At 48.4% G+C, this 15,720-nt stretch overlaps 1 protein-coding gene across 4 annotated transcripts in view; it reads left to right on the top strand.

Annotated features, from left to right (window-relative positions):
• Positions 1 to 15,720, top strand: part of LOC147729254 (uncharacterized) — a 690,765-nt gene that overhangs the window by 174,660 nt on the left and 500,385 nt on the right. For 2 of the 4 annotated variants that reach the window (XM_086959552.1, XM_086959555.1), the window contains exons 10-11: positions 8,764 to 9,085; positions 9,328 to 9,443. In XM_086959552.1, coding sequence (XP_086815678.1) covers positions 8,764 to 9,085; positions 9,328 to 9,443 — 438 coding nt within the window. The remainder of the gene's footprint in view (positions 1 to 8,763; positions 9,086 to 9,327; positions 9,444 to 15,720) is intronic. The other 2 variants (XM_086959553.1, XM_086959556.1) reach the window with 1 other exon arrangement.

A 15,720-nucleotide genomic window follows, 5' to 3' on the forward strand; every position in this document is an offset into this window, starting at 1 on the left:
TGCGTTCTTTGGACCACTCCTTCAGTGACTTCTGCAACTCCCTGGGGTCAGTAAAGAAATGTGAATGCCCTTGTCTGTTAATCCGAAGCTTCGCTGGGTATAGCATCGCATAGTCCAATCCGAGATCGCGCAGCTGTTTTTTGTATGGAGCAAATTGCCTCCTCTCCTCCTGTACCTTTGCAGTGAAGTCTTGATAGAGCGAGATGTCCATCCCCTCATATTGCAGCTTGCCCTTGTCCCTAGCTAAGCGAAGTGCAGTGTCTCTATCCCGGTAGTTCAGTAGCTTCGCTAGGATTGGTCTCGGATTCGCAACCGGCTGCGGTCTGGGTCCCAGAGTGCGGTGGGCCCTCTCCACTATAAACATAGGGGAAAAGACCTCATCCCCGAGCAGGGCTTTCAAGAGTTTCTCCACGAAGAGCTCCATTTTGCCGGTTTGTGTAGTCTCCGCCACACCTGTAATACGGATGTTGGATCTCCGTGACCTTGCTTCCAAATCCTCCGATTTGTCTTGGATAATCTGCAAAAGCCTGCCAAATTGCTTATGATCCTTGTCCCACTCCGACTGAGCTTCCTCCGCCTCCGTCAGCCGTCGTTCCGCCATGTCAAGACGCTCAGCGTGTTTATCCACCCGTTCCGACATGCGATCCATGCGATAGGACAGGGCATTAATTTTAGTCCCAACCGCTGCTATACTGTCCTGTATCCCTTTCTCCATCGCGACCAGCATTTCGCGGATATCCGAGCTCATGGAACCCACCGAGGCCGCTCCTTTCGGGGATGTCTCCGGGGCCGGCATCTCGGACCCCTTGGCTCGCCGCTGTTCAAAAGTGAGTTTAGATTGTGTCTTATCGTTTTTGCCCATGGCTAGTCTGGTGGACATGCAAGCGACCCACACCGCAGGTGTCTACAGCACGTCGGAGCAGCCCAATGTTCTTCCCGGCCTCAACGCAGACCCCGGGCCCCAGGCGTCAGTGCTCAGTCCTCACGCGCCACCAGGATTGCGGGGGGCCGCTACAGCAATTCGCACCTCTTGTACGCGACAAACAGCAGCACCCCACGAGACCTTGCAGATGATCGCAATACAGTTCCTGTGCGATGTCTCCCCTGCACACAGCCCGTCTCTATGAGGACTCAGTCTGTATCCCGGGTAAGGTGTTCCTGGTGCCTCACGACCATGCAGGGCTCAGGCATTGGCAGAAGTACATCAAAGCAGTTAGCCACGTCCTCCGTAGTTGTCTGTGCTGACCTGGACCTTCCCTCTATGTGTGGTCTTGCAGCGCAGCCAGAGTCAACATCCAGTGTTTGTAGCAAATGGCCGCCCTAGTGCCAGACCCGACTCCAAGATGGCGGCAATCGTGCGTTCGGGAGTGTGCCAGCCGGTCGCCTTCAAGGTGCACCACAGACCCGTGTCCGGTAATGCTTCCACCCCTAGCGAATTTCGAGGGGCGCAGATTTCAGCATTAGTCCTGGTATGAGAGGGAAGGACACCCTCCCACGTCGCGGATCCAACAGAACCCCCGGGGTACTTACAGGCCAAACCGCCGACAGTCGGTATCACTGTTCCAGGCTTCTATCTTCCGCCGGCGCGACGGTGCGATCAATGTACCGACAGTCCAGCAGACCACGCCGGCGGACCAGGGCCTCCCACGGCCGGATCAGGCAATAATGGCGGTGCGCGTGGGGGGGCAAAGGCAGGGCACCCGGCAGGAGCGTCCCCGGGTGCTCAGCAGCGGCCCCTCAGCTAACGCCCACCAAGGTTCTGGGCCACCACAGCGCAGGTCGCATCCGTCACTGTGACTCCTGGTAGGGAGAACGGAGAGTATGGGAAGCGAACGCTCTATCCCCGACCTCGGGTCCTCGCATCCGGAGCGTTCAGGGCCTCCCAGGCCGCACGCAGGGTGACGTCGCCAGGGTGCTCCTGCAAGCTAGGTCGCGGCTTCAGGCCTGGTCCGCCACCGCCAGAGTCCTCCCCCGGGGCACTCCGCGCGGCCGCCAAGCCGCCGGAATTAGGTCCGTCTGGATGCTCCGGGCGGAGCGGGGGAGCACACCACCGCAGATGAGATTATTTTGGCACTTTAAGGATAGTTTAGGAGGATTTTGTTGGGGCCTCGGCGAGGAGCTCAGCGCTCACACGTCCAGTATGGACGCCAGCAAGCTCCGCCCCCCCAACAGTGACGCCTTGTCACTGCCCCCCGACCATGCAACAACGGTCGGGGGGAGACTTCAACAGTTCCTGCCAGTCTGGAAATCCATCACCACAGACAGGTGGGTCACACAGCTTATACAGTACGGTTATTGTCTGGAGTTAACATCCACTCCACCCAACATACCCCCAAGACACCGTCCTATGTCCGCCGAGCATTTGCACTTATTGCAGCAGGAGGTCCTCGTCATGCTGCAAAAAGGGGCAATCAAGCTTGTGCCTGTGGAAGAAAGAGGCACAGGAGTTTACTCACTGTACTTCTTGATACCAAAAAAGGACGGGTCCCTCAGACCCATATTGGACCTCAGACCCCTCAATCAGTACATTCTATCGGAGCACTTTCACATGCTGACCCTGCAGCAAGTCCTACCGTTGCTCAGTCAGGGGGATTTTCTCACAACTTTAGATCTAAAGGATGCGTATTTTCACGTTCCGTTGCACCCGTCACACAAAAAATACCTCCGGTTCACCATCCAAAACCAACATTACCAGTTCCAGGGTTTGCCTTTCGGGGTCACCACAGCACCCAGGGTGTTTACAAAGTGCCTGGCGACGGTGGCGGCGCACCTAAGGAGACAAAACATTCACGTCTACCCTTATCTGGACGACTGGCTCATCCAGGCAAAGTCAGCCCAGTGGTGTGTCACCCACATGTCCCACACCATTCACCTTCTTCACGATCTAGGATTCTCACTGATTTACCCAAAGTCCCACCTGCAACCCGCCCACATACAGCAGTATCTGGGTGCGACGATAAACACTCTGGCAGCCACAGCACAGACAAATTCAGTGAGGGTCAGCAGCATTTAATCGCTGATACAGAAATTCAGACCTCAAAACTCGCTTTCAGCGCGAGTGTTCATGCAGTTGATAGGCATGATGGCCTCCAGCATCTCCATAGTCCGGATATATGATGTTACAACGCGGACTTTTACTCCGCATACTGTTACAACGCGGTTTTTACAACGCGGGTCATGTAACAACGCATGTATTTACAACGCATTTTTTTACAACGCAGGTACCTTTACAACGCAGACCATTACAACGTAAGTATTGGTAAGTATATATTAATAAGAATAATATAATAGTAACTTAATTTTAAAAGTATAATTTAATGTAATTTTAAATAATTTAATTTCCGTAAATTAATTTAAATTTAAATTAATGTTACTTTATTTTTACCCTGTACCCCTGTACCCCAAAAACTCAAAACTGACCCTCAACCCCAAAAATAATGCAAAGTAATTTAATTTAATTTATTTGCTATTAAATAATTTAAATTAAAATTAAATTTAATTTATTTTTACCCTGTACCCCAAAAACTTAAAACTGACCCTGAACCCTAAAAATACCCCTTTACCCTAAAACCCAAAACTGACCCTGAACCCTAAAAATACCCCTTTACCCTAAAACCCAAAACTGACCCTGAACCCTAAAAATACCCCTTTACCCAAAAACCCAAAACTGACCCTGAACCCTAAAAATACCCCTTTACCCTAAAACCCAAAACTGACCCTGAACCCTAAAAATACCCCTTTACCCTAAAACCCAAAACTGACCCTGAACCCTAAAAATACCCCTTTACCCTAAAACCCAAAACTGACCCTGAACCCTAAAAATACCCCTTTACCCTAAAACCCCAAACTGACCCTGAACCCTAAAAATACCCCTTTACCCTAAAACCCAAAACTGACCCTGAACCCTAAAAATACCCCTTTACCCTAAAACCCAAAACTGACCCTGAACCCTAAAAATACCCCTTTACCCTAAAACCCAAAACTGACCCTGAACCCTAAAAATACCCCTTTACCCTAAAACCCAAAACTGACCCTGAACCCTAAAAATACCCCTTTACACTAAAACCCAAAACTGACCCTGAACCCTAAAAATACCCCTTTACACTAAAACCCAAAACTGACCCTGAACCCTAAAAATACCCCTTTACCCTAAAACCCAAAACTGACCCTAACCCCTAAAAATACCCCTTTACCCTAAAACCCAAAACTGACCCTGAACCCTAAAAATACCCCTTTACCCTAAAACCCAAAACTGACCCTGAACCCTAAAAATACCCCTTTACCCTAAAACCCAAAACTGACCCTGAACCCTAAAAATACCCCTTTACCCTAAAACCCAAAACTGACCCTGAACCCTAAAAATACCCCTTTACCCTAAAACCCAAAACTGACCCTGAACCCTAAAAATACCCCTTTACCCTAAAACCCAAAACTGACCCTGAACCCTAAAAATACCCCTTTACCCTAAAACCCAAAACTGACCCTGAACCCTAAAAATACCCCTTTACCCTAAAACCCAAAACTGACCCTGAACCCTAAAAATACCCCTTTACACTAAAACCCAAAACTGACCCTAACCCCTAAAAATACCCCTTTACCCTAAAACCCAAAACTGACCCTAACCCCTAAAAATACCCCTTAACCCCAAACATATAACATTTAAAATATAACTATATACTTACCAATACTTACGTTGTAATGGTATGCGTTGTAAAGGTACCTGCGTTGTAAAAAAATGCGTTGTAAAAACATGAGTTGTAACAGTATCCGCGTTGTAATGGATGCGTTGTAACAGTAGTGCGTTGTAAAAAATGCGTTGTAACAAGTAAACACCCCATAGTCCAGCACGCGAGACTACATATGCGTCCGCTTCAGGAGTGCTTAGCACGTCAGTGGACTCAGGCTCACGGACAGTTGAAAGACCTAGTGTTGGTGAGCGGTCGGGCATACAACTCTCTGCATTGGTGGAATCCACAAAACCTTTGCAAGGGACGACCGTTCCAAGAGCCTGTGCCACGGAACATCCTGACGACGGACGCTTCTCTCCAGGGATGGGGAGCTCATGTACTCCACTACACTGTGCAGGGACTATGGACACCACAGCAAAGGAAGATGCACATCAATGTTCTGGAACGGATGGCGATCTTCATCGCACTGAAAGCCTTCAAAGTACATCTGTGCAACAAGGTCATGTTGATCCGGACGGACAACATGACTGCCATGTACTACATTCAGTAGCAGGGAGGAACACACTCTCCACAGTTGTTTCATCTGGCTCAGAGCATGTGGAAGTGGGCCATTCAGAGAAACATCTTCCTCATGGCAGAACACCTCCCAGGCAAGGACAATCAGATGGCGGACCTGCTCAGCAGGTACAGCCACCAAATGCACGAGTGGGAGATACATCCATCAGTACTCCACCCGTACTTCCAAAGGTGGGGTCATCCAGAGATAGACCTGTTCGTCACAAAGGAGAACGCAAAATGCCGAAGGTTTGCCGCCAGGTTTCCACACCCACAGTCGCAAGGCAATGCGATATGGATGAACTGGTCAGGCAAATTTGCGTACGCTTTACCCCCAGCACCTCTAATACCGCTGGTGGCACGCAAGCTGTAGCAGCACTCGATGACTCTCATCCTGGTTGCTCCAACGTAGGCTCGTCCAACCATGGTATACCACGTTTCTGGAACTGTCCGTGGTACCGCATCAAAGGCTGCGCCTCACACCCAGTCTTTTGACGCAGAGCCATGGCGACATTCAGCATCCAGATCCGCAACAGCTCAACCTGGCGATCTGTCTCCTGAAGTCTTAGAGTTTGGCTACCTTAACTTACCTCCTGACTGTATGGACATCATCCGGGAGGCAAGGAAGCCCACCACCAGAGCATGCTATGTGGCGAAGTGGAAGCGGTTTGTCATTTATTGTGCAGACCACAACATTAACCCGCTGGATGCATCTATTCAAAACATCATTTGTTATCTTTTACATCTGTACAAATGTAATCTGGCCTATGCTTCCATTCGTATACATTTATCCGCAATGGCTGCTTATCTCCAAAACAGACAGCACCTCTCACTTTTCAGGGTGCCGGCCATTAAAGCCTTTCTGGAAGGACTCAAACGAGTCATTCCACCGTGGACGCCACCAGCTCCGGAGTGGAACCTCAATGTGGTCCTCACCAGGCTGATGGGTCCTCCTTTTGAACCACTGCATTCCTGCGAGATTCAATTCTTGACATGGAAAGTGGCTTTCTTTATAGCGATTACGTCGCTACAACGAGTTAGTGAACTCCAGGCACTAACTATCCAAGAGCCATTTATTCAAATTCCTTCCTAAGGTAGTGTCTCAGTTCCATATCAACCAGACTATAGAACTACCTGTGTTCTTCCAAAATCCAGAGTCACTTGCGGAGAGAATGCTCCACACACTTGACGTCAAAAGGGCCCTAATGTATTACATTGATAGGACCAAAGATTTTAGGAAGACTAAACAACTATTTGTTGCCTTTGCGCCACAACACAAAGGTCACCCCATTTCCAAGGCTGGTATAGCCAGGTGGATCGTTAAATGTATTCAGATCTGCTATCAGAAAGCCAAGCACACTCTCACCATTCCACCACGAGCCCACTCCACCCGAAAGTTGGGGGCCTCCATGGCTTTCCTTGGAAATAATCCTTTGGAAGATATATGTAGAGCAGCCACATGGTCTACCACACACACATTTACAAAACATTACTGTGTTGATGTGCACTCCAAACAGCAGGCAGCTGTAGGGCAGGCTGTTCTAAAAACACTTTTCCAAACTGCTGCAGCTGGCACGGGCGGCCGCCGTTAATGGAGGGACTGCTATGTATTCTATGCACAGATATGAATTCAGCAGCCCACATGCCTCGAACCGAATCTGCTACTTACCAGTATGCATCTGTTCTTGGCATGTAGGGCTGCTGACATTCATATCGCCCGCCCTGCTCCCCGGCGCCTGTAGCGGCTGCAGCATTCACACATACTTCTAGCATGGTCATCATTCACTTAGTTTCACTCCATCTTGGCCGCAATGGCTAAAAACAATCTGAGGATGGAGTCGATGCCCATGCGCACTGTAGTCCAGGGGAGGAGCCACCTATCTTGTGATACTTCGAAGACTCTTCCAGGACAACAATGTGCGATCATCCGGACCCAACACTAGGCTGCGATCTACGCACAGATATGAATGTCAGCAGCCCTACATGCCAAGAACAGATGCATACTGGTAAGTAGCATATTCAATATTTGGTATATTTATGAGAGGGGATTCAGAGTCTGTTCATAACACTTCAGGCATCCGTGTTCGAGCGTTCAATAATTTTTTTTCTCAGTCTTCACTATTAGCAGCAATGCCTTTTGACAGAATCTGGCGGCCCTACAAGCTGTCCACCCACTAAAGAATGTGAGTTTTGTTAAAAACAGATTAATAAATAACTGCATGTCACCTATAGACCACAAATGGATAAGACTTTGGGAACTTCCAGTCTCAAGTAAAAGAAAAAATTCCAATGAGGCCTCCAGGAGTCAGTCTTTTGCCACTGGTACTGAACACATATCCCCCAAGGACTCCTACAGGGGCCATCCAGGGAGAATAGTCTTAGAAGGGAAGAAAAGCTAAAACGTAGACCACACCATTCATGTCAATATTGATCACATTGCTATCAGAGACTCTGACATTGTTGCCACATCCTGGCCAATTTTCAATATTTGTTAGCACCCTACATACCCAAACTAAGTCACACTTGCTTCCCATCATCTAAGAGACTTATTACAGAGGCCCACATGTTTGTGCTAGCTGGAAGTTCCCTGCTCCAAGATGTCCCACAGCAGGACAACTATCCTTCACTAACAAAATGAATTATTTGTCTCTTGCTCTTGCCAATACATGTAAATTAGGCAAAAGTCATTTTTCTTCCTTGTGCCTGCACCTTCGCCGTTAGAAAATTATTCGACCTAGGATTTATATAGTGCTCTCTCTATCCCTACGTCCTGATGATGCCCCGTAATGGACTTTGAGATCTAAACGTTGTTGATGCTCTCTGGCCCAACGAGGTTTTTTGTTTTTCTAAACTGGCTTTCTAACGCAGAATTGGAGCGAGTAAGTGTTGATGTAAGATTGAGTGTAACTATTAATATTGTTTAGGATTGTTCAAATGAATTTGCTCTGCATTAGGATTTGTTATAAAAGTTCATGATTTACTTTGTTTTGAGAATTGTTCTTAGTGGGTTCTTAAGAGGGGCATTTCTTCATAACTATTATATGTCCTTGATTCCAAACTGACTCCACATAGAATTTAGTTTTAAACTCGATTTAAAAATGTGAACTCTAATACTTGCCTAAACTCAGTGCTTTCTAGGGTTCCTACCCTCGAAAGTAAAAATGTATAGCTCATTTTGTGATGGGAAATACTGTGTTGAAAAAATTGTCATTGTTAAATGTGCCGTTAAATAGACTGAGTAATGCCCCGACCTTGGAGAAGAGTTAAAGAAAGAAGAAAGACGCTCATCACAAAGGACTCTTAGTTGATTTAAGAAACTTTTTTTCATTTGCCTCCTAGAAGCAAGCAGTGTGAATTGTTCCTTTACTTCATTATGCTTTCCTATATGATTTACAATTACGGCCTCTTCTCTTGTTACCTTTTTTATATGATATGGATAGTGTTTTTATTATAAACTCATCAGGTATAGTGATTGCACTTCCACATTTTACTAGTCCATTATTGCTTTGTGCTCATACAGGAAGTTAATGACCGATCCAAGCGACTTGAGTCTGAAAAAGAGAATCTCCAGTCAAAACTTGATGCAGAAAAGCATGTGATGAGAGCCCAGTTGAGAGATATGATGGATAAACACCAGACTGAGCTGAAGTTGATCAATGTTAAACACAAAGCAGAAGTGCAGGAAATTGAAGAGAAACATGAGACCGAAATCCAGGAGAAAGACCAACTCCTGCTGCAGTTTCAGAAACAAATAGGAGAGCTCAGTAGTGCTGGCCAGAGTAGCTCGGAGCAAACAATTCAAATAGATGATTCAGTCAAGGTGAAAATTGAAAGACTGGAAGGTATTTGTATTCTTTGTATTCTTGCAAATCAAAAACAATATTCTTGATATTTCAGATGAATTAAAAGTATACTAGCAGAGTTAAACTGGAAATGGAGGAAATGTATTGTTCTGGTTACATGCAGAATTGTTCTGCTGTTTAGATGCATTTTCAAGTTATTCATTCGGTTTGCTACAAAAAATATGAAATTGATAAAGTGTCTAAAACATTAATATGAAATCTTTTTGTGTTTTATTTTGCAGCTCAAGTCAAATTGAAAAGTGAAGAAGCCAACAAATCCGAATCCAAATTCTTTAAGCTGAAGGCTTGGTCTAAATCTAGGATAAAGCAGTTGGAGGATGACCTAAAAAGTGTACAAGTAACTAACAATATATTATACAGTCTAATTATAAACCTTCCGGTGTTAAATAAGACGATAACATGGTAGATGAGGATATGGTAAAAAAACTATTTCTGTAATCTCAACAGTTAAGCCAGACACTAAGCGGGCGATTACGATGGCGGTTAGACCGCCACCCCGTTGGTGGCTGTATCACCGCCATCGTAGACAGGTTTTCTGCCTGTCATATTACAATGGTGGGCTGTGTGATGGCGACACATCTGACGGGCTCCTTGAGCCTGCCTGTACAGCGGAGTTCCTCACAATCCATGCAATGATGGCTGTGCCTACCAGGCACCACCGTAGGGATTACGATCTCACTCCCCTCCAGCCGTTTCATGGCAGTTCACCAGCCACGGAAAGGCTGTCGGAAAGGGATATTGGGTGCCTGTACTTATCCCCCTGGCCCTTGATTTTAGGCTTAGAGAGGCACCTATGGAACCTCCCTACATATCCCTAACCCATGTGGCAAACCCCGCATGCTGCCTGCCATGTAGTGCAGGGATATGTTCCTTGTCAAATTCTTGTACTGCGGCATGTGCTGCAGCACACAACACCCACCACAATACAAGAGATGAGCAGTGAGACCGCTTGGAGGCGTTCGCATTGTACTAAGGTTGATGGAACCGCCGACAGCCAGTCGGGCCTTTCCATTGTTGCCCACCATCCTAATCACCACCTTTCATAAGCAACACAAGGGGAACCATATTGTTTCATACTACCTCCTTTTATAGAAACCAATACACCCGACTTCCTGCTCCTCACCTGCTTGCCTCACTTTGGCTATACAGAAATACTTGTGATAGCCCACTCTTTTATTGCCCTCATTCCAAACTACCCCTCAATCTCCCTCTCGCTCTGTCTCCACAAATTAAAATTGCTATTATGCGGCTTTGTTTTGCCTCGTTGTAGGAAGCTGGCTCTTTATGTGATATATCAAAAATCTGTTATACTGTGTACAGAGTCCAGGGGTTACTTACTAGTGGACAAGGGCTTTTAAATGCAATCCTAAAGTACTCTATTATGGGGTAGTATGGTCGATCAGCCTTCAGGTTAACATAGAAGCCCAGTGCACGTCTGTTAAAATTGCATCAGGCCAAAAGTGGTTGTGACCAAGTCAAAAAGGGGCACTTTCCTCTGGTCAATATCTTTAAGGCATCAGTGGCCAAGAACATGCACTATGGCGGAGAGAAGGAATAGAGGCATCCGTCTATAAAATCTGACTATAAATTTGCCCTTAGAATTGGTGACCGCTTCTTAAATATATTTAGAATGAACCTAGTAAGATATGGTACTGTCTTTATTTTCTAACCTTGCTTCTGTAGTAGGGGATCTCTGTGTATAGTCATAATCTGGGAATAGTCCCGCCCATGTGCGTGGACCCCAGAGCAATCGAAATAGTCTCTTAAGTTTTCCTCTTCTGCAGACCTGCATAGATACTTAAGAGAAAATCAAAGACAAATAATGCAGCCTGACATTAACAAGGCTACACTGGTCAGCACTACATCCTGAGGTGGAGAAAGGATGGCCAAATAATTTACACATTTTGCTAAGTTTCACATATAGAGAAATCCCCTTCACAAAAATCCTTTGTCATGATAGAAAGGAAGGGCTGGCCAGACAAGCCCCACAGGCTGTCATTATGTGTCTGGAATAGGGATATCGTGCCTTTAAGGAACCCTTTAGAGACCGACGGTATCCCATGATGCTCAGCCAAAGCCAAGTTACTTCCAGTTCTTTTTTCCGGCTCCTGCAAGCAGGACCCTGGAGCATTGAACTGTACCTTTTATTGGGATTTCTTCAATTTTTTTTAGCTTTTTGTTAAGTTTTAGTGTTTCACTAAAACGTCTGAGGTCTTTATCTTCCATTTGCTGTCTTTTTTGGACAGCTGGGCCACCTATTTCTTGTAAAAATTCCAGCTTTGTTTGACAAGTGCCCTGAGTGTGGCAGAAAGAAGGCCAAATCAGACTCACACAGGGTTTGCATTCTCTGTCTTCCATCCTCGAATGTACCTGACTCCTGTTCCATCTGCAAATCTTTCTCCAGGGCGACCCTGCGTGACAGGGAGAAGATCCGTCTTCAAGGCCTGGAGCGGAGAAGACATCAGGAGACAGGTGGCACCTCTGGGTATGGACGGACTCTTTTTCATCCTTTGCCCGCGCACCGGCCTCTGGGGGGGGCACCCCAGTCACAAGAAGGCCCAGAAACGGCACCAGTTGAGGTCGATGGGTACGACGTCGAAAGGTATGACGACGATATGCTCCTGTCGACCCAGAGCTCTGGGTCGAAGCAACGTCGACGCGCAGCGTCGAGGGGAAAGACGTCAAGACCTCGGACGAGGTCAACGTCAAGGACTTCGCATACGACGTCGACACATCATCGGCATCGATATGAGTCACCAAGGGATCGGCACTCGCCGTCGAGGCGACACCACTGTTCGCCGTCCACGCCGACGCGCAGGTCAGCGTAGAGAAGGAGATCGTCGACGTCGAGGAGAAGATAGACGTTCAGGGGGTCCACATCTGGAAGGTGGTCATCCTTCAGTAGCCGGTCTCTCTCGGTGGTCAGCATTTCCACATCAGATAGTCCTCGGTCGCGGCGACATTGGCGCTCGTCTTCGGGGAATTCTACCTCCAGAGCACCCTCTTCGAGGCCTGCTTGCAAGAAGGAGTGCGATTCGGACATCAGATACGGAATACTCCAGGGCCACTCACCATCTAGGTCTCTGGAATTGGCTGAGGTTTCTCGGCGCTCACCTACACGGCCTAGAACACCACCACCACCACCTTCGCCTCCAACAAAGCCTCTGTCTCCGACTCCGCCACCTCTTCATCCTCAACCGCCTGTGCCGGTGATCCCGGCTCTACCCAGAAGGCCATGACCTCGTTCTGGGACTAGGCACCGCTTCTCCAGCGGGTGCAGGTCTTCTCCTAGATCACGACATCGTCATCGCAGAGAGAGGTCGCAATCCATGCATACAAGGGACACAGATTCCTCTAGTGGCAGGAGGTACTCACACACGTTGTCGGACTCTCCACCTACGAAGGTTTCCCCACTGGATGACATTGCCACGTCTCAGGGCGTGCTGTTGAGAGGAGCGGCAAAACTGGGGATCGCACTGGCTGTGCCTACCCCATTAAGAAACCTGAGCTCCTGAGGCGGAAGCCGGCTGCATTTTGATCGCATTTTTTACTTGTTTATAAAATTGTTTAGCACTTGATTTTATCCACTGTTACTTACCCCTGAGCACTTCCCCTTGCTACACGCCGCAGGAAACAACACCGTACAGCGGATTTTAGCGCTGACGGGTTGAAACAAACACTGCTGCCTTTCGCGCGCCAAGCCCCCTGGCCACGCCCATTGCTGGAGGCCACGCCCACCACAACACAGGATACTTAAAGCGCCCTGATTGCTAGTCGCGCCATAAGAAACCTGAGCGCCTGAGGCGGAAGACGGGTGCATTTTGATCGCATTTTTAACTTGTTTATAAAATTGTTTAGCACTTGATTTTATCCACTGTTACTTACCCCTGAGCACTTCCCCTTGCTACACGCCGCAGGAAACAACACCGTACAGCGGATTTTAGCGCTGACGGGTTGAAACAAACACTGCTGCCTTTTGCGCGCCAAGCCCCCTGGCCACGCCCATTGCTGGAGGCCACGCCCTCTTTCTTCTATAAATATGTGCATCCCTAGGAAGCGCAGGGGACGAGCGCAGCGGGAGCGCCTAAGGCAAGCCCGTCCGCGCACGACTGGGCTCAGGGCCAGAACCCATGCCGGACGGGCACACCGATAGGGTGAGTTACTCGCGTCGTGCTTTACTAAGTCTTAGACCTACAAAGAACACACAATGTAATTATGTTCACGAATCAGACGGACATTTCACAAACTGCGTTATCTGCCCCCCGGTCAAATTATAACTGACTCAGGCACCAATCTCACACTCTGGCCTGAAATTAGCAGAACTGAACTGTAGGTCGCTCCCTATGCACGCCCTTCTTATTAACCATCTGCTCGTGGACCATGAGCTAGACATCCTGTTTCTTACGGAAACTTGGCTCACAACGCATTTGGACTCGGATGTGGTCTTGGCTCTGGCCCCGGGTTTTCTTATCATGTCCCAAGTACGCCCCTCTGGTAGAGGGGGCGGACTGGCCATTTTGCACAGAGATCATTTCTCATGCAGAATTAGCGATGCTCACATCAAGGACTCGGAGAGTTGCCATTTTACCATCCATCTGGCCCCGACAACCTCTCTGGCAGGTCTTCTGGTGTATTGCCCCCCCGGCCATTTTGGCCCCTTTGCTAGCGCCCTACTAGATTCTATCTCAGCACTTGCCCACTCTACACCTAACTTTACTATGCTAGGGGACCTCAATATCCACTTTGATGATCCCCTAGACACAGGGGCTGCTGACTTTATACTAGACTTGGCTGCTTATGGCCTCCAACTGGCCAATACCGGAGGCACCCATATCAAGGGCCACTTGCTAGACCCAGTTTTTACAAATGTCCGTACCCTCCAGGCTAGACCTTCTTGCCCCCTCCCCTGGACAGACCATTTTTTGGTCCCCCTTTTTTGGCCAGGAGAATTTAGGAAGCCCCACAAGCCCGTCACGTACACCCAGGACAGGGCATGGTCCAGACTCTCAACCAAGGACTGGGCCAGAGCTCTGGAATCAACGACCCCCTCCGGGGACCCTGTTATAGCTGATAGCAACTTCAGGAAGTGGATTTCCGACTCACTTGACTCTATCATACCTATAAAAACCCGCGAAGACAAGAGCGGAAAGACAGGCTCGGCCCCCTGGTTTAGCCTGGAACTCAGAGCCCTCCGCAAGGAATGTAAAAAAGCGGAGCGACTGTGGAGGAAGGACTGGCTCCACTCCAGTAAAGACTCCTACCGGAGGACTGTGAGAGCATATAAATCTGCTCTAAAAATTTCTAAAGCCTCCTACTATGACGATAGGATAAAAAATGCCACTAACTCCGCAAGAGAATCCTATCTCATCGTCAAAGGACTCCTAAAGGTTCCACAACCCCCTCCACTGACCAGGGCCCTACCGGACAGGAGTAAAGAATTAGCAAAATATTTTGACTCTAAAATCTCCCACATCTTAGATTCACTTCCGCAGCCTAGTCAGCTACCTTGCTGGGACAATGTGTCGCCCGACACTTGCCCAGTAGGTGTCCCTCGCCCGCAGCTTAATGCTTTTAGGGCGGTCTCATCGGACGAAGTCGAAAAGACCTGGCCAAGATGAAAAGTGGCTCTCCCCGTGACCCTGCTCCCATGAGGTTTCTGAAAGCAGTCGCTTCTGCGATTGTTCCTCTAGTTCTGGAGTTGATTAATGCTTCACTGTCCCAAGGCACCGTCCCTCCTAGCTGGAAGGGGGCGGTAGTTAAAGCCCTTCTTAAAAAAAAAAACCAACTGGATCCCGCTGATCTGGCCAATTATAGGCCGATCTCGCTCCTCCCGGGCATCAGCAAAATTGCCGAAAAACTGGTCAACGCCCAGTTGTCCCAGTTTCTGAAATCCAACAATTTGCTGCGACGGTCCTAAACGGGGTTTCGCCCTGGCCAAGGTACGGACACTGCCCTCCTCGCCATCATCGAGGAGGCAAGGTGCATTTTGGATTCGGGGGGGTCAGTGGCAGTGATCCTCCTGGACCTTAGTGCAGCCTTTGACACGGTAAATCACCGTGTCCTGCTCCACCGACTGGCCAGGGGAGGACTCGGGGGCACTGCGTTGGCCTGGATAGAGTCATTCCTGTCGGGCCGTTCGTTTCAGGTCTGGGATGGCAACTCCCGTTCTGACCCTCTTCCTCTGACAAGTGGGGTTCCCCAGGGTTCCTCACTGAGTCCCACCCTTTTTAATGCCTATATGGCTCCTTTGGAGGATGTAGTTGCCCCCTTCGGCATCAAGAGTGTGAGTTATGCGGACGACATGCAACTGGTCGTCTCTCTCTCACACCTTGATCAATGCCCAGATAATCTCTTGCACTGCATCCAGAAAATCCACCTCTGGATGAGCGAATCCTCACTCAAACTCAACGGGTCCAAAACAGAAGTTATGCTGATGGGCAAGAAGTGGTCGGCAATTCCATCATCTGTTTGGCCCGATACCATGGGTGAGGTGCCCGCCCCCAAGAAAGAAATTAAGAGTCTGGGGGTCTGGCTTGAACCGGACTTATCTATGAAAACCCAGGCAACTAAAACAGCTGGAACCTGCTTTGGACTTATGCGGTCAGTCCGCAAGA

Source organism: Lissotriton vulgaris, chromosome 2_2 (genome assembly GCF_964263255.1).
Source record: "Lissotriton vulgaris chromosome 2_2, aLisVul1.2, whole genome shotgun sequence".
Classification (NCBI taxonomy): Eukaryota; Metazoa; Chordata; class Amphibia; order Caudata; family Salamandridae; genus Lissotriton; species Lissotriton vulgaris.